Source organism: Rhea americana, unplaced genomic scaffold (genome assembly GCF_003343005.1).
Source record: "Rhea americana isolate MKP2758 unplaced genomic scaffold, rheAme1 scaffold_59, whole genome shotgun sequence".
Taxonomy (NCBI): Eukaryota; Metazoa; Chordata; class Aves; order Rheiformes; family Rheidae; genus Rhea; species Rhea americana.
This window is the reverse complement of record NW_028186745.1, coordinates 2720555-2743506: the sequence shown is the minus strand read 5'-3', so window position 1 is coordinate 2743506 and position 22952 is coordinate 2720555. Positions and strand designations below refer to the sequence as shown.

General features: G+C 34.0%; 1 protein-coding gene across 9 annotated transcripts in view; it reads right to left on the bottom strand.

Annotated features, from left to right (window-relative positions):
* The window catches only part of DMD (dystrophin), a 1137868-nt gene that overhangs the window by 685509 nt on the left and 429407 nt on the right, over nt 1-22952 (bottom strand). For 8 of the 9 annotated variants that reach the window (XM_085319436.1, XM_085319439.1, XM_085319437.1 and 5 more), the window contains 6 exons: nt 22191-22319; nt 20427-20597; nt 15246-15368; nt 13645-13782; nt 11527-11679; nt 10419-10601 (listed from right to left, as the gene is read on the bottom strand). In XM_085319436.1, coding sequence (XP_085175562.1) covers nt 10419-10601; nt 11527-11679; nt 13645-13782; nt 15246-15368; nt 20427-20597; nt 22191-22319 — 897 coding nt within the window. The remainder of the gene's footprint in view (nt 1-10418; nt 10602-11526; nt 11680-13644; nt 13783-15245; nt 15369-20426; nt 20598-22190; nt 22320-22952) is intronic. The other variant, XM_085319446.1, reaches the window with a different exon arrangement.

Genomic DNA, 22952 nt, shown 5'->3' with positions numbered 1-22952 from the left:
TGTATCAGATAAAAAAAAAAAAAAAAAGTAAAATGTAAAAGCATGATAAAATGCTGTGAGAGATGAATAAAATCATTTTCAAATGTGTATATATATGTGTGTGTTTAAAGAAATTTTCTTATCATACATTCATTCCTACGCCAGTTGTGAGTGACGGTGTCAGCTCACCTTCCAAAAGACAAATCCTGTACCTTTTCTCTTTGCTGGGACATCTTGCCCTTAAGTATGTACATATTTAAAAGGTRCATCACCACTGATCCAGAGAATATAGAATTTTTCATTATGAGATTGGATGGCCTTAGTTGATCACGAGTAAGTGATGTATCACTACAGAACTAAGCATTTCTTTCAAATACAGAGAGACTTTAAATCCCCACTACAGGATTAAAAATTTAGAAAATGTTTACATGATGCCATAGAGGCAAGGACTTGATAACATTAAAATATCTATAAAATAATAATAAAAAAATCACATTTTCAATGAATGTACATATTATTTTATTTATGTTTTTTCTACTCATGCGTGATTGTAGTGTACAAAACCTTGTGTGTTGCAATACTGAAAATATGTATTTTAATAATTGTATCCAACTTCAGTGACTTATATAGAAAGTGAAACAAAAACAAAACTGTAGCCCTAATCCAAGAGCAAAATTTATGCTAATATACATGCACTGGAAGTTAAGTAGGTAAATTAAGTGCAAGTCTTCGCAAGATTGAAGATCACAGCATAATTATTTTCATTTAGATTATATTCACTAGTCTAGATTTGCAAAACTAAAAATGTATGCTTATGAAAGATATTTTTTCCATGACTTTAAAATGACATTCCTTAGTGAGCTAAGATTCCAGCATAAGGGCAAATCAACTCTCTGTTGCCACCTCAACTTTGAAACACGTTAAAGAATTTAACYCTGGAAAAATAAAAGTCACCATGATTAGACTACAGAAATTCTCCCTTGGAATTTTCTTTCCATATAGCACATGATACTTATATTGYGGATAACAAAACAAAGCAAAACAAAGCCAAATACCCCAAACCCAAACCTTTGAATTGATATCACAAATATACTGATGCAATAATCAGGAGTCATTTTGCCCAAATCTCACTTGATGAGACTGAGAAGTCTGTATCATGTTAGAAAAGTCATTCATGGACCAAGAGTGCTTTATGTCTCACTATACTTCACAGCTAAGGCATACCTTCCTGTCTGAGAAATATTGCCTTAACAGTCATTTCTATACTATGATCTATAGAAATGAAATAAGGGTAGTTAAAATGAAACTACCATTTATAATACCACCTTTTTGAAAACATTTCAGTAAATTCTACATGCAATGAATAGCAAGTAATAGAAAATTACATGATTTGATTTTGAAGACCATCAGTCAACAGGCATAGGCCAGTGTGAACTTCCTTCTACTGCCTTATTTCTGACSTTCATAACTTGATTGAAATGCAAAAGTTTTTATTCCCTGTGCTTTCAGGCTCAAGTTTTGGGATGTCTTTCAAAAAACTCTGATAGTCATGCTATATTCTGAAAAGCACTATAAGGTGGTTTTGATAGATACCTGTGCATGCTTAACTCAAACACTTGGCTGAATATTTATTCCACTCAAGAAATGTATTTTTTCATTGGAATATATCATTCTTGTATTGAGATGAAAAAAAAACCAAAAGATATATTCAAAAGCTGTACAGTTCATTTTAAACATTCAATTCTGAGTAATTGGTATTATAGTGGGTGGTTTTCATAGTTGTAAGGTTTATGATTTCTTTTTTGTATTTTCAGCGGATAAATGTACAAGCTAAAAACTATGAAAAGGCATTTTGGTGCTGTGGGCAATCTCCTGCATTCATCATACCCTCATGCTTTTATAACCCCCAAAGATGTCATATACCCTGGAAGAAGAGCTAAAATGAACAGTTTTGCCAATCCCTTTTCCTTTACCACTTGCGTAACAGTGCTTTTGTTTAATTTCAGCTTAGATTTTTGCCTTCAGATCTGGTCTGTAACTATAATAATTTAAAAYGAGTAAGAAGTCACTTTAAAGTCATGTGACTTTAAATAAATACTCACAACATTCATAAAGGAATTATTTTAAAAAATAAAGAGTTCATCTCATAACTCAACAACCACTGGCCAGGCAATGTAGAGTCTCTAGCAYTCTGGGAGGAAATAAAGCTTTTAACTACCAATGAGTCAAAAAAGATTACCTCTGTCAATACAATACTTGACAAATCAGCAGCTCCCTGAACCTCACTCACAATTTAATATCAAATCTATTACAATTATATTACAATTGAATACAGGAATATGTAAAAGAGTAATATTAAACCCATTTCAGATACAACCCAGTTGATTAATTTTGTACTCAAATTAAAGATATCTTTATCTGAATGGATATATGTTTATCAGATTGGAAATATTTAATCTAATCATTCTCTTGCTTAATGATGCACTAAAATGAAGATGACTTAATTAAGCTACACGATGAAAATAACTGGTTGYACACATTTTATAAACCTTACCCCTTTTCATGTATGGCTCTGTCCACTGGAGAATTACAAATCAGTATATAAATGGGTAAGTACTCATGCTACATTTCGGACTGAGAAAAAAAAAGGAAGACATTGAGAAATCTATGTGCTAAAGTGGACTTAAACAAATATTTTAAGAAATATTTCAAATTTTTAATGGGTGTACCTGGAAAACACTTACTGCAGAATTGATTTATGTGTTACTCTCCAGTAGGCAATATGTATTTGAAAGCATTTACATGTCAACTACAGAATAAATAAACCCACAGATTTGTTAATCATTTCTTGTATTGATCTCATATTATTTTTTGCTGCTGCATTCTAAAGCAAGTGCCWTATTTAAGTAAACATTTGGTCAAAAAATTAAAGGATTAAATTCTTCTGCACAGTCCTGTATCTTTGTAGCCCATGATGTCTGACTGTGACAGAGGGTCTGGATTCCATCAAATCTGTACTGCACAGTCAAAATCCTCTGCACAGCAGGTATCTCCCTAAAGGAGGGAAGCAATTTCAAAATTTGTTAAACTCAAATTACAATTTAAACATTATGTYTCTAGGACAATGGCTAGCTACAGAGAAGAAATTGCGTATTCAGTGACAAAGCAAGCTTCTACGTGTTATGCTGGATGATAGCAGTCCTAGGATCAGGCTTTGGTYAACGCCAATTTATTTAGTGGCTGATTGACTGAGACTGCAAACAGGACATGGTTTCCAGAAGTGCCCTAATCCTAGACAGTGCTTGTCCATGAAGCTTTAGGGCTGAATAAGAATATGTGTATTTAACATGTGTAACTTTACTGCCTCACCACTAAGGAGCCATATAATGTTCAGGAAAAGCRCTGCTGACTGAGTTCATTTGATGTCTACATTGACTGATCCATTCCTAGTTTTGCWTTGTGATACTAACTTTGTGGATATTTATGCCATCTGCATCTGTTATTCAGTGAGATAATTTAGAAAATAATGTAAAAATATCAGTAAAGTACCACATTAGTGTTGAATGCTAACAGCTTCAGAGAGCAATGTCCTAAACCTTAAACATTGCCACTTTCCAGAAACGTTAATAGGCATTCCCTAATTGCAAGTTCCCTCTTTGGTTCTTAAAAAATGTTAATCTACATTTATAGAGATGCAAGCAAACAGAATAATAATAGAGTTTGCCACTTAGGCTGATTTTGTTACTCCAAGCCATAGACTTTTCTAAATAMTGTGAATGAAATTGCTGTCAATCCATCAGTTTTGAAAACTAAATTAAATATACATACACAGATATTCAGCAGTCACATTGTAYATGTACAAATTCACTTCTATCTACACCTTTATGCACACACTCAGATKCATCCATGCAAAGAATGAGTAAATGGCACTGACATCCTTAATTGCAAAGAAGAAGTTGAAAATCATCTCTTAGAAAGATACTATCAATTAGGGCCATATCACTCTGCAGTAGGCCCTTCCTCTTATTATTTAATTCAATATTATAACCAAGAAATTTTGACACCAAATTCCTCACCATATAATTTATTATGATAGCAAATTATGATATGCTGCATTAGAGAAAAGAAGATAYAAGGCAGTAAATAGCTGCCTTGCATCCCGCAAAGCTAGGTAATTATGAGGGAGAAAATATCATATTAGTGTAATGCTCAGCTTTGCTGCTGAAAACTGAAATGAGAGACAACTGGATCCCYTCTCTCACTTGGTTCTTCAACTAGAGGCGGCTGCTTTTGTTTGACTCTCTCCCATATAAGGAACAATACAAAACAGTTGTGGGATAATTCTCAGCCTCCCTGAGAAGACATTTTTACAACCACAACATACAATTTAAAGGCACTGTCCTAAGTTGGCATTTAGTCTAAGCTGCAGTAAGCGTTCTCATTCCAAWATGAAGAGTTAAAGATGTCGAGTTGCACTTTTAAACTACCGAATACGATTCAGATCACTTCATTAAAGATTGTGATAGGCAATGAAAAGYGGTAGAGAAAAATCTTTCCCATAAAGTTCTGTCCTCTACCAGACAGGATAAGGATTTTTTTTAAAATTCATTCTATTAAAAGATTCTTGATTTCCAATGATGATCGTGAATACTGCACAGAATAAGCGAATATGAGAGAAGACAAATGTGCTTTGCAAGAAAGAACTCAATCAGTTCCCCTTGTAACAACAGAAGGCTACAGAGCCTGTTGATTTGTATCACCATGATGCTCTGTGCATTCATTTTTGACACAGCAAAGTTGAAATGCATTTTAAAAATGCATCTTTAAAACAAGCTCCTCTTCAAATATCTCAAAATAATACTCATATTCAGTGAAATCTCACAGATTTCTTATCAGAATCCTAAATTAGACATGAAACTAAATATTTGAAATATTTATGAAATATTTGAAATACAATTAAAGTATTTGGAATAAATTTTCTAACAGTTATATTTACAAAATGACTGCTTCTCTGACAATTTCCAGGTTGATGGATGCTAGAAAATTGGTGTTAACATTCAGCTGCGATTCTCTTTCCAAAGATGCTCGTTCATCATCACCCCTTTCTCCGACCACAGTCAAAGAAAGCCTGACGCTTAGCGGTACGGGGGAAAAGTTACTTGGTTGAAGAGCTGCCACTGCAAAAGTGGGGGAAGTGAAATGGTGTCACAGCATCATCTCTGCCCCTGTCCTTGAGAGACCTGGGAGAGCACAGGGGAAAYGGATACTGTATTTTAACCTGCCACTATTTGATTTTTATCTTTGGGCCAGTAGATATTTTYCTATTTTGCTTTTCTAATGGCCTTTCTCATTTTTTGTGCCTCCTCCCCATCACTCCTTGTAGCAATAAAGAAGAATTAGTTAATCTTTCCTTTTTGGCAACCACTGCAAATTTATATTCCCAAAGAAATATTTAAGCCACGTTAAGAGAAGAAGACTACTTYATTCAAATGCTGCTGGTTGCGAAAACTGTGGAAAAACAAGTTTCTAAAGGAACGACAGTGCTCTTATTACTTAGCTTCTGAGAGAATTAGGACAGTAATCTCCCGTTTAGCTAGCTATGATGGAAGAGACATTTTTCAACTGACTTTTGATTAGATTTTAGGAAGTATTTTTATAGGTGACCTAACAGTAAAAAAAAGAAAACTTAGATTTTATTAAATAAAAGAAATAGAACTCCACAAGGAAATACTGACTGAAAGATGCCCTTAAAAACCTGAATTTATACAACCACTTGAAATTCAGGTGTAAACTTGATAAGCTACTAATCTCATTCCAGAAACTTGCTCTCTCATCTGAAATGATCTTTCAGCTAGGAAACAGACATTCTGAATTTCTGAATGCTTTATAGAATCTACAACAGAATAATCCCTCCTATTTGGAAAAATAAAGCTTACTGTATGTATTCATACTAAGCACTAAGAGTATTGGCATTTTGTCTGTGTCACAAATAACTGTTTCGAAGAGCTCAGCCTAAATCACTTACCTTATGGAAATAAATAAATGTTTTGTATAGTTACTTTCCTTATTTTCTCTTGTTCACCACATAGTCTTATTGATATAAAAAGAGACTCTCTTTTGCTGTTTATCATATAATCAATGTTATTATTTTTCCCAGTATGGGTAAAGTTCAGGCCCAGTTAATTCTCAGTAGAATTTTTGTGTGTGTCACTAATGAAATTACTGAAATGACTTAGGTAAGCCTATTTCTTTTGCTTGTGTATAAATGACATGTACATAATTTTGACAGCTGTTACTAGGTTGCAAGAAAAATATTGCTGTGGCCCTAAAAAGACACTGGCTTATTGTTAACAGTGTACATAGTCCATCAGAGACAGAAAAAAAAAAAAAAAAAGGGATAGCTGAAAGACTATTAGTTAGCTTGAAAAAATATGGTAAGAGAATATATAAAATAAGAACTTAAATAGTGTAGGCTCTGCACCCGTTTTCGTCACAGAGAACGCTTTCGCCTGCTAAAGGCCTTCAGTACCCGCTACGTGCAGAATAATTTCAGTCATCCCAATAAAATCTAAACTGATCCATGGCATAAGCATGCTCAAATACTACTGAAATGGAAGCCCAGAAAAAAAAAATCTATAAAATAAGTATTCACTAAGCACTAATTTAATTCATTAAGGCTAACTATTATATCAATAAATCATTTTGATCCTGATTTGAACTAAGCAATGTGAATCAAGTTTTTTTTCTCTGCATAGGATAATCCTTTTATCAGCCTGGAAGTCTTGTACAAGCTGCTGTAGAAAAATGGTAACCGGAAACTTTAGGGTTTTTTTCTAAAAATACTGTGCAGCCGCCAAGGCTTAATGATTTGGGGTTCTGCAGAAGTACTCCAGAAACACACGGCCCCAGACCTCCCTACTGCTATCATTTAAGTGAAACAAACTTTATTGAAAAACAAATGCAATTTATTTTAATATGCGAAGTTTACACACAGTCCCTAGGATCAAACATTAAGGGCTTGATTTTTGGTCTCTTTGGCTCCCAGAGAGAGCAGCAGAATTTGGTGATTAATTGTAACATTAAAATGAGGCTGTAAAATCTCTAACTCTTCACGAAGTCACCCGCTTTGCAACTGAAGTTGCTAATGACAGGCTCCTAACTGAAATTCTTAGAGATGAAGCAGAAACTAAGCTTTTCTTAACACAGAAATAAGAAGCTAAATCGCCTTAGCTATACACTTGAACTTGCATGAGCCGAGGAAACTGAAATTTCCCCCACTGACTTTGCCCCGCAGTTTATTTTGCCACAGGTATGTGAAGACACTGCATGGGAGGGGAAACTGAGGAGACAACACGAGCACCAAAAACTTGTCACAGTTTTGCTGTTTTCTTTTTTCCCATGCAGTGTCAGTTTAGGTAGCTTTGTGCTTCTTTCTTTGGTTTTGCATCGTTTRGTCTGCTATTTCGATAAATCACCCTTTTCTCTAAGGATGCCACACTTTCCTCCTGGAAAATGATGTCTCATACTGGCATTAAGCGGAACRTGCAGTGGGTGAGGTGATATGAGAAATATTTTAAGCTCATTATGTTTAGTGAACAGTAGTTACACTTCATCTTTTTAAGTTTATGCTTTCAACTGCATCATACCATATTACCAAAATCAGTGACAGAATATTCCCTTCTGTGTATTTATACATATGCACACTCACATTTTTTCAAATAGTTGCTGCATATTGACTGCTGTGTATCTGAGAAATAATCTTGATTTTATTAAAATCTATTGTGTTAGAACAAATTCTTGAATTTTTTATGGTTGTGCTACCATTTTGACAGGTATTTCTAAGAAAAATTGGGGAAAAGTAAAATCTAGGGGGCATGATCATTCTAATTTCACACTTTGATAACAGAATTATAGGAGCTCCAGCAAAGGTGGCAAATACAGTTCTGCCATCAAGCCACATATTTAAAGGTCTTCTTCAATGCAGCGTCTTGCTATATTTATTCAATGAACCTAATTGAATTGCAAGGTATATATTACAACCAAATCCTTAGGACTTTATAACGACAACTTTCAGTTGCTGAGTATGTAAGTCTGTTGCTTTACAAATCATCAATTATAACTGAAGAATGTAGAAATTTCCTATTCCTTTGCTTTAAAAAGAAATTCCTTTGGGAATTTTTATTGCATCATGATTTTATTCAGTTGGTTGTTAACATGAAAAATCTCTGTGAAAGTTGTTGTTGCTGGTGTATGCATGCATTTAAGTGACTGCATTGAATTTTCATTTTTCTTTTGTATTTTTAAATCTTAGACAAACAATTAATCCTCACAACATCCCTGTGAGGTAGGTATTTATGATGCATTAAGAAAAATAAAATAAAGGAGTCAAGACAAGTTCATTCTGTTTCAGTACCTCAGCAAAACCAGAACTAGGACTAACAAAGCAATTGTACTTCTCCTTGCTCTGATTTGAGCCRTGAAAATATGACTCTCACTGCTTTCAACAGCATCTCAAAAACGTCAGTCATATTTCACATGAATGCCACCACGCTCATTATCACCGGAGAAAGATATTGTTCGTGAGAAATAAGAACTCTAACCTAGAATATACTGTAACTATTATGTACACAGGTAAATATAATTGAGTAATGCCTCATTCCACAGATAAATATTAAGTAGTCCTCCTGCATACACTCTGGAGATTTTAAAATCTAAACATTATAAGAATATAAATATAGAAACAAATTTTAACAATAAGAATACATGTAAAGGTTATATGTAAAAATCGTCAATGACTATATATATATATTTCATTGACGAATTCAAAAGTATATGTGCTGTTTTATTTATTTTTATATATTTTAAAAGCAAAATATACTAATATGTATTTTTATTGATTTGCTAGTAAAATTTTATAATGGGTATACTGGTCCTCTGTCATGGAAAGTGGTGTGGGACATAAAGGACACAATGACAGCAGAATATTTTTATATAAATTACATGTTCATTCTTTTTTCTTACTTATCAAAGGAACAAATATATTAATAACAAAAAAGACTCATATACAAGACAAAGTTAAGCCTTCTCTAGCTCCTTGCCAATATAAATGATTTGCAATGGATTACATCCATCAAGTTTAATACAAACCATAGTAATCTGAAAAGAGTAATCATATGGAACAGGATTTAATAACATACAAACCAAAGTTACTGTTTCTCTGATTGCTTCCATTAACTGCAAAGCTATCCCAATTATTATTTTTATATATACATTACATAATTCAATAGTAGAAAAGTTCAAAATAAAAAGATTAATACATTCAGTACATTAAAAAAAGGACTGCATTGACCAAAAGGGTACACATTATTGCTTATTTTTTGAGCATTTTCTTCTTTTTCAAAACATGGTCCACAAAATATATCAAGCAGAAAGCACAATTCATATATTTAAATTTTCATTGTCCTGTCACTATGGCTGCTCTATAATCTGGGTGCATTGAAAAAAAATCAAAATGATAGTTTGTTGAAACACCTCTTTAACACTAKCATTTCTAAGATTCCAGATGAACCCATAATGCAACAACTTCCTTGATAGTAACCAGAAGTCAACCTTCTCTTTAGTTATATAAACTAAAAGGCCAGCAGATGATGAGCACAGAAGTAGGAAGGGCAAGGAAAAACTGCTGTATGAGTGCAAAAGCAACCTTTGGTAATCTTCCAAATGGGTAATTTGCCCATTATCCGTTCTGCTCACAAACCTGGACCAGTGACAGTTTGTTTTCCCTTTTACTTATCCAGTTATTGTAGGATGAATAAACCAGTAAGACTAATTATATTTTATTATAACTAAACCTTTCAAAATCATCCACACAAAAAGTTGGTTTAAAAAATRACATTTGCATCCTGTCAAATAAAAAGTCCAGTTTCTTGCAAAAACTCCCTTGAGATTTGAAGCATTTGAAGAACTGGTCATGTATACATAGCATAAGAAGAAATTTTGTAATCTCTTCCTAAAGTCAGTATTATAAGTGATATGGATAAATAAAAAACAATTAAAATTGGCATGGGATGGGTAGTTTGAAAATTATACTTCTTTTTTCCGATTTACACATGTTTACTGAACAGAATATATGCATGGCAAACTGACATGATCAAACCGGAAAATGTCATGGAAAAATAATGAGGCAACAGAAATAAACACAAGTTTTTCATTGCTGAGTTTTCTGCAGTTAGCTGATTTAGCTTAAGGGCAATTTTAAGACCAAATGCACAAGCAGAGAACTGTTGTGTTAGAACATAAARATTCCCCCACTTGCAGACAACAGGGCTTTTCTTATTAATAATCTGAAGAATTGACACTGCCCCTGAAGCTCTCATTGTTAGTAGGATGCTGTTAGTAGTAGCAGTTGCAAACATATGGGTTTGCTGGTAACAACTCACAATTTGTGCATAGTTGAGTCTTCGAAACTGAGCAAATTTGCTCTCAAAATCTCGCCAGCGCCTGCTGAGCTGTATCAGGGTTGGCTCCACTGCTTTTGCAGCCCCATCCTTAGACAAGCGTTCAGCTTGCCTGTGCACCGCATTCACATCTTCCTTCTTCTTCTCCAATTCTCCATCAATCTCCTGGTGAGCAAAACCAATACAGGGCCCAGGACAGTTAGCTAACTAGATCCATCAACKTAGAATTAGCAAAATACTTTTGTCAGAATTTCCATTTCCATTTTATTGTTACAATTAAAATGTACAGTTATTTCATGTCTTATTTTACAGTTAGACAAAACAAACAGAACTTCAGTTGAAGAACCTTCTTGTAGATTGGCTGTAGAGGGGTTAACAACTAGTGTACATTGAAAACTAGTTAGCAAAGGCCAACAGTTTCCCCTTCCTGATTCTTGATGGGCAATTGGAGAAATCCTTTTATCTGTAAGGGTCAGTATATTCAGGACAAAGAGTGTTTACAAAAATTACTTGACTAAATATATTACTTAGCTCCTTTCTTACGCTCTGGGAAACTCAACAGAGAATGAAGCAAAGAAAGACGATGCAAAATAAAGTAGGAAAACCTTTGACAATATGTAAATAAATCTATAGAGTTTGACAGTGACATATGAGTATGTTCTGATGAAAATGAATGTGCTAACATGAAAAAGAGGTCATCCATATATCGGTAAGTCATTTGTTCATCTGGAACAAAGATACATAAAATCAATTACAATATTTACTAGAAAACATTTGATGCTTTTTAATACATTGCACACTTTCCAAATTAATAACAGAAATCTTTATTTAGTGTGTTTCAAATCACGTATATAGCATTCTGCATAACACATGAATACAAGATATTGCACAACAAAGAAATGTCCATTTGAACAAGTATTGTTGAGGGGGGKTTGTTTGTTTGCTTCTGTTTTTTTATAAGACAGAAATAAAGTACTGAATTGTTAATTTTCTATAGGTATCAGAATATTTGTTGCATTTGTTGTCTTTTAAATTAATAAAATATCACTAAAAAAAAAAATCTACCATTGCCATCCCAAAACAACATTACCTTTAGCTTCTGCTCATCTTTGGGGTCTGGTAGACTGGCTAACTTTTTCTCAATGTCATCCAGCCATGTCATTAGGTCATCAGCCTGTCTCTTGTACTGATACCACTGATGAGAAATCTCTAAAGCCTTTTTTCTTCTTTGAGACCTCAAGTCCTGTTCACAGTGCAGACATTATTAGAATATGAATTAAAGGCTTATCAAATATGGATTGGCATGTGTGTACATTGAGGGGAAAAAGGAAAAGTGTATAACTTTTAAAAAATTAAATGTTGATATTTAAACTATGTATATAAGTATCTGAACAGAGCATATTTTCTTCAATTTAACACAGACTATTTTTTTCTGTTGAAAGAGATTCACAGAATCATAGAATCAGTAAGGTTGGAAGGGASCTTAGATTCCCTAATTCAGTTTTATTCACATGCTGAATAAACCACTGATGTAGTCACCAATATTCAGAGAAATTAAGACTATACATAAATGTCAACATTTTATATAAAATGCTTCTGCTCTGAAATACTTACTGGATAGATGGAAACACAGCCTACTTAATATCTAGAAATAAGTGGGTTTCCTGTACTTTGTGGTCTCCTGTGAAATTCTAGCCTGCATGCCAACTCTGTAGCTATTCAAAGAAAAATCATTTCAATACAGAAACATATGAAAAGTCAAGTTTTCTCTCTTAAATTAAAGAAAATTTATATAGTAAATGTCTTGTGTTTGACTCAGCTGCTTTATAAAAATTTCTCTTTAACAAGAAATTCAAAAATGTTTTTTTCTTTCCTATAAGCATTATAAAAAAATATTCTATATGAATTTGCTTTAACTATCTAACTTTACTCATGCAGAATTCAGAAAATATTTTCACTATTATAACTTTTTAACACGCAACTTAAAACATTGCTGATGCATTTTATGTAAAAATATTCAGATGAACCTTCTGAGACTGTTCTTGAATTTTATTTGACAAGATTGAATGCTTTAACTGAGTCGCTCAAAATCAGTCACTCTATTCCATACACACAGCCAGTAAGGGATCTGGTCAAAAGCAGAGTTCGGGAAAATAGGTCTTATTTCACCTAAGTAAAAATTATGAATTACTTGCATTTAATTTGGAAGAGTCACAAAAAAATCTAACAAATTTTTAGTTTCTTTTAAATGTGGAGGAAACATTCGTATCTTCTATCTATTCTTTTAATGAATTCACAATGGTCAGTAAAAGTTAGAACAAAATCCTCACAGAAAGGAAAGGTTTTACTCAAAAATCAGTAACAATAAAATGTAACCATGGCACATTCCCAGAGCCATAAAAAAATGAATGACAGTTTTCAAGAGAAAGAAAATTTCTTCTCCTCCAAAATACTAAAAATTGTGATTCAGTGAGACAATTTCCTATACAAGCCAGAGTCTACACCTCCAGGTAGGTAACCAAGCTGACTGCCCAACTATGATTCTTTCTTTCCCATTACATTTTTTTCCTGGGAAGAAGACACAGTTAAATCTATCAGTTTGTCCAAATACACCTCAYTGTGGATGCTTATAGGTACAGTACCAGGCAGCTATAGCTCCAGCACTATTATAACACAGAATTTTGATATATACCTTGATTTTCAGCCTCTTAGCTGCTAGGTTTGTTGGTAATCTATTACAATTTTAAAGAAATGKGAACCAACATTCTCACGAAAACAGCATAGCATATAAATCTTTTAATTCATTAATGGATAAAACATCAATATGTCCTGTATAAAAAGTATGTGCTACAACTGAAAATAAAAATYTGTGAGAAATAATTGTATGTAAGGTCTTCAGTGCTGGAGAAACATAAAACCTGCATACTGGYTTAAAAAAGTAGTTATTAACAGAGATCTCCGTAGTCCAACTGGTAGTAACCTGGTTGTAAAACTAGGGACAAAACAGTATTTGTTAACCCGAATATTTAATATGTGTTTCCCAAGGCATTAAGAGACATGTATAAGCAAATATATACTTAGAGGTGAATTGTTTAAAATGACTAGGCACTAAATAGTAATGAGGTTTCATTTAACTTAACAGAACATTGCCCTGAATAAAGACCAAAAAAGGTTTAGTAGCGTGAGCTTATAACTTTAGCTCCTATACCTTGAGAGCATTATGTTTAGTCTGCAACAGCTGTTGTTTTATCTTTATTTCCTCCCGTTTTCTCTCATCTGTGATTCTCTTTTGAAGAGTGTCTCCCCTTTGTAGCAATTCTTTTACTGTGCTCTCATCGTCTTCACTCTAATTTAAAAAGATAACATGTATAATGTGCATTTAAATCTATTTATTACTTAAATACGAGGAAATATAGACATAAAAAGCCTACGTTTTCTCTGCTAAGGTAATCACCTAACATCCACTGAAGACACTATAGCTTTTACTTACTCTCTACAACACATTTAGAGACTTGAGTGGTACAAGTAAAACAGCACTTGAAAAAACAGATGCTTGAGATTAGAATTTATGCAGCTTCCAAGATAACAGGACGAAAACATTAAATGCAAAAAAGTTAAAATACATTTTACTTTAAATAAGAAAAAATGATGYACATCTAAAATATTCTAAATAATTGCTACTATGCTAGAAAGCCATGTGACTCCTAAACACCTCATATCATCACTATGCAAAATAAGTACTCTTGTAGGGGAAAAAATACCACTAGGCATTTTTTACATGGCCGGCAAATCTATGCAACGACATTTCAGAGCATATCTCTTGAACTATACTAAACATTTTATACAAAGAAAGGGAAAAAATATGCTATATTACTGGAAACAACCTGGCCAAAACTGATTCACTCAGAACTTACAACTGCAATAAATACTGCTCTAAACAGCTAGCATTTTTTCTGTGGAAAAAGAAAGGGAAGAAAAAAATGTCATACAGAGATTCCTTTCACCATTGACRTAAAATAGATATCTTTGAATAATTCTTTAAATTGAAAAGAATACAGATTCTTTATATTACCTGTAAAGAAATATATATTTGATTCTGCTGATGACTTATGAGGAGAGGGACCTAAAGAGATATCACTATTATTGGGCGACCAAGAAATGGAATTACTCTGAAAATCACTCTGGATAAAATATACTACAAGGGCAATGGTAGCAAAGTACGGCAATATTTTACTCCTCTTTTATTTTTAAATTTGCACAAATAAGTTTTACTACTTACAAACAGCAAACATTTGCAGTTGACTTATGATCAATATGTAAGTAATAAAATGTACAACTGCCACAAACTATTCACAATAAATACTACGGTCAGATCTGTTAAGAACTAATTGGCATGGATGGCATTTTATTTCAGTGACCATTACCTAGCATTTGTCTATGGTGAAGGTCTTCTCTTGCTGTGTTACCCAAATAGATACACAATTCTGAGTTTTCTTGGTCTTCCTACTGCTACAGAAATTTTAATATCCTATTATGTAATACTGCTGGTGGCTGTGGATAACATTCCTCCTTTGCTCAGTGTTAATTTTACATGGGTCAAAAATGTTTTTCATATAACTGCAAACTGTCACTAAAAAATTTAGCTGATTGTAACCTGAGACCTTTGAAATTATAATACATTAGCAAGCTAAAAAATTGTGCAATTCATATCTAAAGATCTAAATGCAGATGTTGAAGCTTCTAATTTTTACCCAGGTTTTATTCATCTCCCTGTCTACTTCACTCAGACCTGCACTTCAACCAATTTACCATATCTTTATTGAAGTCTTCCTCTTTCAGATTCACCCCCTGCTGAATTTCAGCCTCCAGTGGTTCAAGTAATTTTTGTATATCGAAGTCAAATTGCTCCACTTCCTTCAAAGGAATGAAGGGCTAAAATGGGAGACAGACAGAGATTACTTATTTAAATCACATACTTARCAGTTTTATTAGAGACATAAACCAAAAGAGACCTCTGTTCTACCTCCTACTGCAAAAATTCTAGTAGACTTTCTGTAAAAAGAGAAAAATATCTACACCATACAACTCAGCATATCCAAAGATACAAATAAAGATAGGTATTTAACAATCCTGTGTAACTTTCATATAATAAAATATATTATTATGAGTGTAGATTACCAAAAAATTTGATATTCTCACATTTGTGTGTTAAAAGAGATTCAGATAAGTGATCTAAYTTAACAGTTTGTCTAAGAAATTAGATGTTGACGCCACTTGGCAAAATCTAGTTTGTCAGAAATTACTCTCACAGCAACAAGCAATCCGTTCAGATGAATAACCACCTACTACTACTACTYGAGAACAACGTCATGATAATTTGTTTCAGTGTTTTGAAATCATTGGTCTGTCATGAAGAACAACAAAAATGCCAGGTGAATTACATAATCTCTACCTCAAAACAAAAGACAGATAATCTTTGTATCAGATATTCCCCTAACAATATTTCATAACACATTAAAATCAAAACAAAGCAACCTCACTAAAAGTGCTGTGACTCACAAAAGCTTCAACAAAAAAGAGATGACAAAAACCTCAATCTATGCAAAAYAGACACAATCCCCCCTAAAATTATGTAGAATATTAACTGTAGTGCTTCATCTTTTTGTATTTCTTMAGTTTTAAATTCTAAAACAAGAAGGGCCACTTATTAACAATAATAAACCATCTTTTCCATTGCTTTCCTTTATCTGCCTGATACCTGAATGCCTGTGTATAGTTTAATATACAATTATTATGTATTGCAAAGGATTAACAGTAAAAGCTTTCTTCCCTCAACAGGTATAAATGCAAAATCAAGCAATAAATTCTTGATGATTCTTGAATAAAATTTATATTTAAAGGTAATTAACGCTTTATGATGCTCTAGGAACTTTTTTTAAAAAAAGATGCAAAACTCCACTAGTTAAAGCCATAAGTACATTATATTCTGATCAATTCTTTTTTACTCTTTTATTCTCCCTCCAGTCCAATCAGTATTTATAATAATCAAAAGATTGTAATGAGGATTATAAAAAACACGTAATTAATTAAAACGAGATAGACCGCACATCAGCTGGTGTCAGAAGATCTGTCACCTATTCTCAGCTGTCCACAGATGAGCTGGAAGACTTTGGGTAAAAAAAACCTTAACTGCATCTACTTCATCATCTTAGTGCCAAAGATTCTGCACATTTCAGGATATTAATAGAAATATAGTAATGTATAATATTTATAGGGAATCATTTTGTGCTCACAAATTTTCATCAAGAAGTTCAGAATTATGCTCAGAGAACACTTCAACTGAGGTAGAAATAATAGCAAGCTACTCAGTAATTTCTTCACAAATGCTCTGAAGGATGTCTTCAGAAGTACTTAAATCTCACTAGAAGACATATAGGAAGAATAACAACTTTTCAGCCCATCAAACTGAAATCATGAYAAAGGGAAATATAGTTTCTTCAATTTGACAAGTGGACAAAGCATGGAGCCCAGTAATTTAGTCATTTATCCAAATTCATGCAGCAAGTCAAGAGTACAGACAAGAATACAGAGAAGGTTTTGTCTCTCTGTCTTATACAATACCTGTTACCATAAACTACATTTGTGAACCAAACCCTGGCTGTCCGTTCCCTAAGGACATGTCCTCTAAACACTGAACTAGAGATAAAATTCTTCCCCTCATCTTGCTAGGTGCATAGCATACAAAGCTCAGTGAGCATGTTGCCACTCCACCTTGAACATAGTCTTATGATCTTTTTGGAAGAAAATCTGAAAGAAAACACCGCGAGGAAAGCTAATATGCTTGCAGGCTGCACATTCAGATGAAACTTGTTCCTGATGAGCATCTTTTTCTCCTTCTCTGAGTGAGCTCACATGCACGTTCCAACAGCGTACAACGCACACAGGTAGTTAACGCCTATGATGAACCATCTACAGGTGGGCCCACTGTTCCTTAATTTCTCACTACCCTAAAGGCTGCACCAGCCCTGGATGCTTAGAGCACTTTGTAATGCGTGGTAAAACTGAGAGGGAATTGCAGACTGCCATATGACAAATGTTCAGAACAGAAACATGACACAGCCCAGCTGTCTGGGCTTTGTGCCAAAGTGTTGGCCGTCCACGCTTTGCGCAGACAGGGCTCTGGGGTCGAGCTGAGTGGTCTAAATTCAGTCTTCGTAACGTGTCTCAGCAATCAACTGAAGCTCAGGCTCCGTCCTCATTCAGTTCAATCACAGAATAAGCAGCAGCAATAGCAATTTTTGTGTCCATGGACTCTCTCAGAAAACAAAACCCCCCTGATATGCATGTCTGAAGCTGAAATAAAATTTACAGTAGCAAAAGGTAAAAAGCATCTTTAGTTCTATACAAACTGATTGAGGGCTTAYGAAAGTAAAAGTTTTGGGTGGAGATTGAACTTGAAGTAGACGTACAAATCATGATTATGTTTACTAATAAAAAGGCAACTAAAAATATAATGTGTTTGATTATACTTATTTGTTGCAATGCTAGTCAGGCAGTAGATAATGTTTGAAAAGCATYTGAATGCTGTAAACATCAAAGTTGAAGGGGAATGGTTCAGYAGGACAACCATAAAGAACCTGAACRCAGGAAACTGTATGCTATACAAAACAGTGAGGTCAAAGAAACTAGTTTAGAAATAGCTTTAACCAATATCCACAGTCTCCCTTGTTGTAATAGTTTGGTAGTGGCAAAATAAACCAATGAAAATGTACTAACAGAATGAATCAATATTTGGAGAAAGATATGCATTTTTCTGCCTAAGACCCTGTGCATCTCCAACTTTCTGAAGTGTTAATAATCCATATAATTCCAAACATAGTTTTCTACCAAAAAGACAGGAAAAAATGCCTACATTTATATAAGATAATTAACAGTGACCTCCAAATTTCAAAGTAATGATGGTAAATAAAAGCAGTTAAGACTTTAGTGTTGCTTTACAAATACAAAGCAATCTTACTTTAYTGAGAAACTACAGTAAGTGTTTGTACTGTATAAAGATGCAAAAATTACAAAACTACAAAATATATTTTTAAATGTACTAATATAACACAATTTTTTTCCTTAAAAATTATGTTAAAACTATGTAAGAAAAGTTGATGCTTTTGAAAAAGGTGTCTTGTCTGTTGTCATGCAGAAATATATGATAAAAGAAACCCTGGAATGGTGGAACAAACTAGCACACTGACAGTAATTTTGTTCTCAGTCAAGGAAGCTAAATAACTTGCACCTCTTTGAACAGCAAAATCATTAGAAACCACCCAGATGAAACCAGCTAGCAAAGATGAAATAATGCAGTTGGACTTTGTTAGCACTTACAAAACAAGGAATATTTTCAATTCTTCCCTTTAGCCAAAATATTACACCACATTTAAACAACCCAGCAGTTTACTCTCCAGTAATATTCAAGTTACAGAAAAAAAAAACCCAAGAATGATGATTATTTTCTGAATAAATTTTCTAATATCAAAATAAGACATATTCTTAAAACAAAAAGTTATATAAATAGCATTCTGATGGATTCACAAATATCCTCTTTTGTACAAATCTTGTATTTAAGATTAATGTGAATCACACTGCTGTTAATTTTAATGATACCAACCATATGCCACTGTTCATTTTTATGGCCTTTCTTTATCTGTGGAAAAGAAACCCCGGACTGTATTCCTGTGCATCTCTTTTAAAGTTTGGAAGAAATTACAGACATCGTCTCCCATTACTTCACATTTTCTTGCATGAAGTGTTTTTCATAGGGCATATTCTTTTCTGTTCCAGAAATGAAACTTAAAAAACCCAAGTATGCCACAAACAATGTGCTGATTACACAGGGTACTGAGTACCCCAGACAACAGCTGAAAACCACSTGCCTTTGTTTACGCTCTTCTAAGGCTCAGCTGCTTTTGATGCCGTTGGGCATTGGGTACATGAGGGTAGCATGTTCTAAGGGGAAATTAAAATATTGAGGGGAAAAACCACAAACCCTGAGACAGAATTCAGGAAACAGCAATGTAATAATTACACTTTAAAAGACTTTTGTGTGTAGAAGGTCACAAAATCCATTCTACCATTACACTTCTTCAGGTATGCTACATTTTGATACAGCCATGCAACCCAGGGAGACAAGGAAGCAGAGCACTTAAATAAACAGTGCACAGAACTGGAGCTCAGGAGACTTGTGCTTTATTTCCTGCTCTGCCTCTGCTCCTCTGCGCATTCATTTCCAGTGCCACTACACTAGCCACCATGGTTATAAGTTAAGGTCAGGCAGGATCCCATATACCAACCTACATGGCTTCCTGCTTCGATCTTCCAYCCCTTCCAAATTGCTCACTGTGATAAAGGCAGCAAATGCAATGGAGTAAGGAGTTGTCTTATATCCTCCTCCATCCCACCTCAGAAATCACAACTTGGATATAAAYGACCTAATCTATGTTAAATTTAGATTCAGTAAAGTACTCACACTAGTAGCAGAGACGAACAGCTGAAGTACAGTTTATGTAATCTGTATGTGTGTCAAACATTGGTGAARCCACAGCCTCATAGGAAAAGACTAGGTGCATTTAATGAAATACTACTGCCCCGAAACTAGTGTATATATATAWAAAAAAGGCTATTCATGCTTTGAGAAGACTAAGAATCTTACTAATTCCATGATGATATTTGTTCTTYATAAGTTCATGAAGTAAGCACTGTTAAATTCATATGAAGTCACCAAATACTTCTAATGGTAAAATGGTGAAAAGAGCAAGACCTTTGATGCCAAATCCCCCCAAACCTCATATTTTTTTTTCTTAATATTTTTAGGAACCACAATTTCTTTTTCCTTTCAACATTTAGTACTGGGGAAGCTACATCCCCCCATGTAGCTGTAATTGTGTACCTTATATAAATACCATTTTGTATATATCTCCCCATGGAAGCAGTTCCTCCTACCTTTCCACTCTTAATTCTTTGTGATATAGCTGCAAATCGCTGGTTGAGCTCTGACAGTTTAGGTTCTATTACTTTCCTGCAGTGATCTCCGTGGTTTGTCATCAACTCTACTGCCCGGTCACGTACAGAGTCCACCTTTGGATGCATATCATTCAGCTCAGCCTTTAAGCGCTACAGTCCGTGAGCAAGAGACAGGGCTTGAAGTTAGTAATAAATGCAAAGAGAGAGAAAGAGAGAGAGAGAGAGTGTGCCAAGGAATAGGGAGCAAAACCACAAAGCAAATTCAGATAATTATGAGTAAGCGTGAAAATACAGTAGAAATATATTAGATAACATTTCTATTCACATCTCTCAAATTTATACAAAAATGTATCTACACAACTACTTAAAATCTTCTAGTGGAAAATAATGATGAACATACTATTTCTAGATAGAGTCCTTTCTGCAGTAATTCAATCCTCATTTTATTTCAGAGTGCATTAGATTATTCTACTGGTCCTAAAGATAAGAAGTGCTGCTAACTGACTTATAAAAGAACTGGACGTATAGCTGTTGTTTACATTACCATTCATGGTCATAGTGAAGGTATGGAAAAATGACCAGATAAACAGCAGTGTGATTTTTTTTTTAAAAAAAATACATCTACTACGTATTCAAAAAAGCAGAGGGAAAACAATACCCKCTTCCTCTGCAGTAGCTGTCTTAATGGTAGATCGTAATAAGGGCAGAGGYCCAAAGAGATAGCTAGATGTTACAGAATCATAAACAAAGCTGGTCTTTAGGAAGCACATTTCACTCACTGTATGAAATGTCTGTTATGCCTGTTTTGATGGAAAAGATAATTGTACTCTATATGTTATCATGGTAAAATTGTTCATCCTACTACAAAAGTCTATCCTGTAATTCTTCTGACACCAATGAGGCATTGATTTATGCTCTATGGAAATGCTAGTTGGAAACTATAGCTGCTTTGGAATTTGTAAAGTTTTGCTTTAGGAAATCATATCATTAGGTTCGTGTCAGCAATACAGTCCTCTTTTTGATTTGCAAACCATTCCTCAGCTAGTGGAATACAAAATCAAGCCTCACACTGTTTTCTGGAGCAAAGCAAAATCCATATAAATGATAATTCAGAGTTTAGTGTTAAACAAAGAATTTATCTTATATGAGATACTTTAAAATTCATGTCTATCCAGAATTCAATTCCTAATCCGTTGGTCAAAAGACGCCACAAACCAAATAAAGCTTTTGATCAGTACACTGACCTGTCGTAACACAGCTAGTTCACCATAGAATATTCTTGTCTGTGGTGGTAGCAGACTAGAATCACCACAGAGTTTATGGAATTAAAACAATTATGTGACAAGAGACAACTAATGCAGATATCATAGACAGCAGAAAGGTGTCACAGAGAAATAGAAAAGTAATGAAAAATGAAAATCACAGAGAAAAAGGGTTGTTTTTTTTTTTTAAACAGATGTGTTTAAGAAATATTTTCCAGCAAATACAGGCTCAAAAAGATGATGTTCTACTCACCATGAAGTCCCCAAGCCTTATAACATATCTGTTTCTCTTCTGCAGGGATTTAACTTTTGCTATACAGTGCAAATTTATTCAGTAATCTACAAGCTGCCAGAGGGTAGCTTTATCACAGAAAAATGAATATTACTCTATCAATTTGTGATACCTTTCAAAATCCACTAGTTTTGACATGTTCTTTTTTAGAATAAAATCAAGGCTTTCCAGAAAATTACATTTTTTTACCTTAAGAATTTCCTCTTTTTGCTGGGGTTTTTGTTTATCAGATTCATCCAACAGTATTTCAGCACGATACATCCAAGTTGTGACATTAGCTACTTTCTGATCAAAAGCCTCCAAGTGCTTTTGATATTCCTGTATATGAAAAAGGTAAATACTGCATACAAAAAAGTAATCAGAAGTGAAATAATAGCCATAATTATGCAAACTGTGGCAAACATGCATGTATTATGAAATTTAACTTGCTTTTTTGGTACAGTAAGTACTTGTTTCTGTGGAGGTGAGCATCTTTTTATTTGTTTGTTCTCACTTTATACGTTATATTTGTTTGAAAAGACGTTGTAGGAGAGGGAGAAGCTYCCAAAGTGACAGGCAGAGAAAGAGGAGGGTGCTCTGATCACAGCAAGAGGTGGGTGCCTGCAGCTCAGAGAGACTGCTGAGAGGAGCAGGAAGCTGATAGCCAGGCTTACACATGATGGCAAGAAGAGCTTCCTAGGAACCAGGTAGAGAACTCACTTTGGAAGGCTCTTAAATTAAATGAAACCCAGAGAGAAACAAGGACACACTTGCAAAGTCATAACCTGGAAATGGAGCTGTGTATATAAAACTTAAATGTTTTGTCTAACCTCTTTGCTTTGAGTTTGCTTTTAAAAAGGTATTCTAGATGATATTCTGATAAAAGTTTTTTTTTTTCAGTTTAAAATCTCTTCGTCTTTTCTTAGTGAGCTCACTATAATAARGTCTATGCATATGCACCTCAAAATTCCC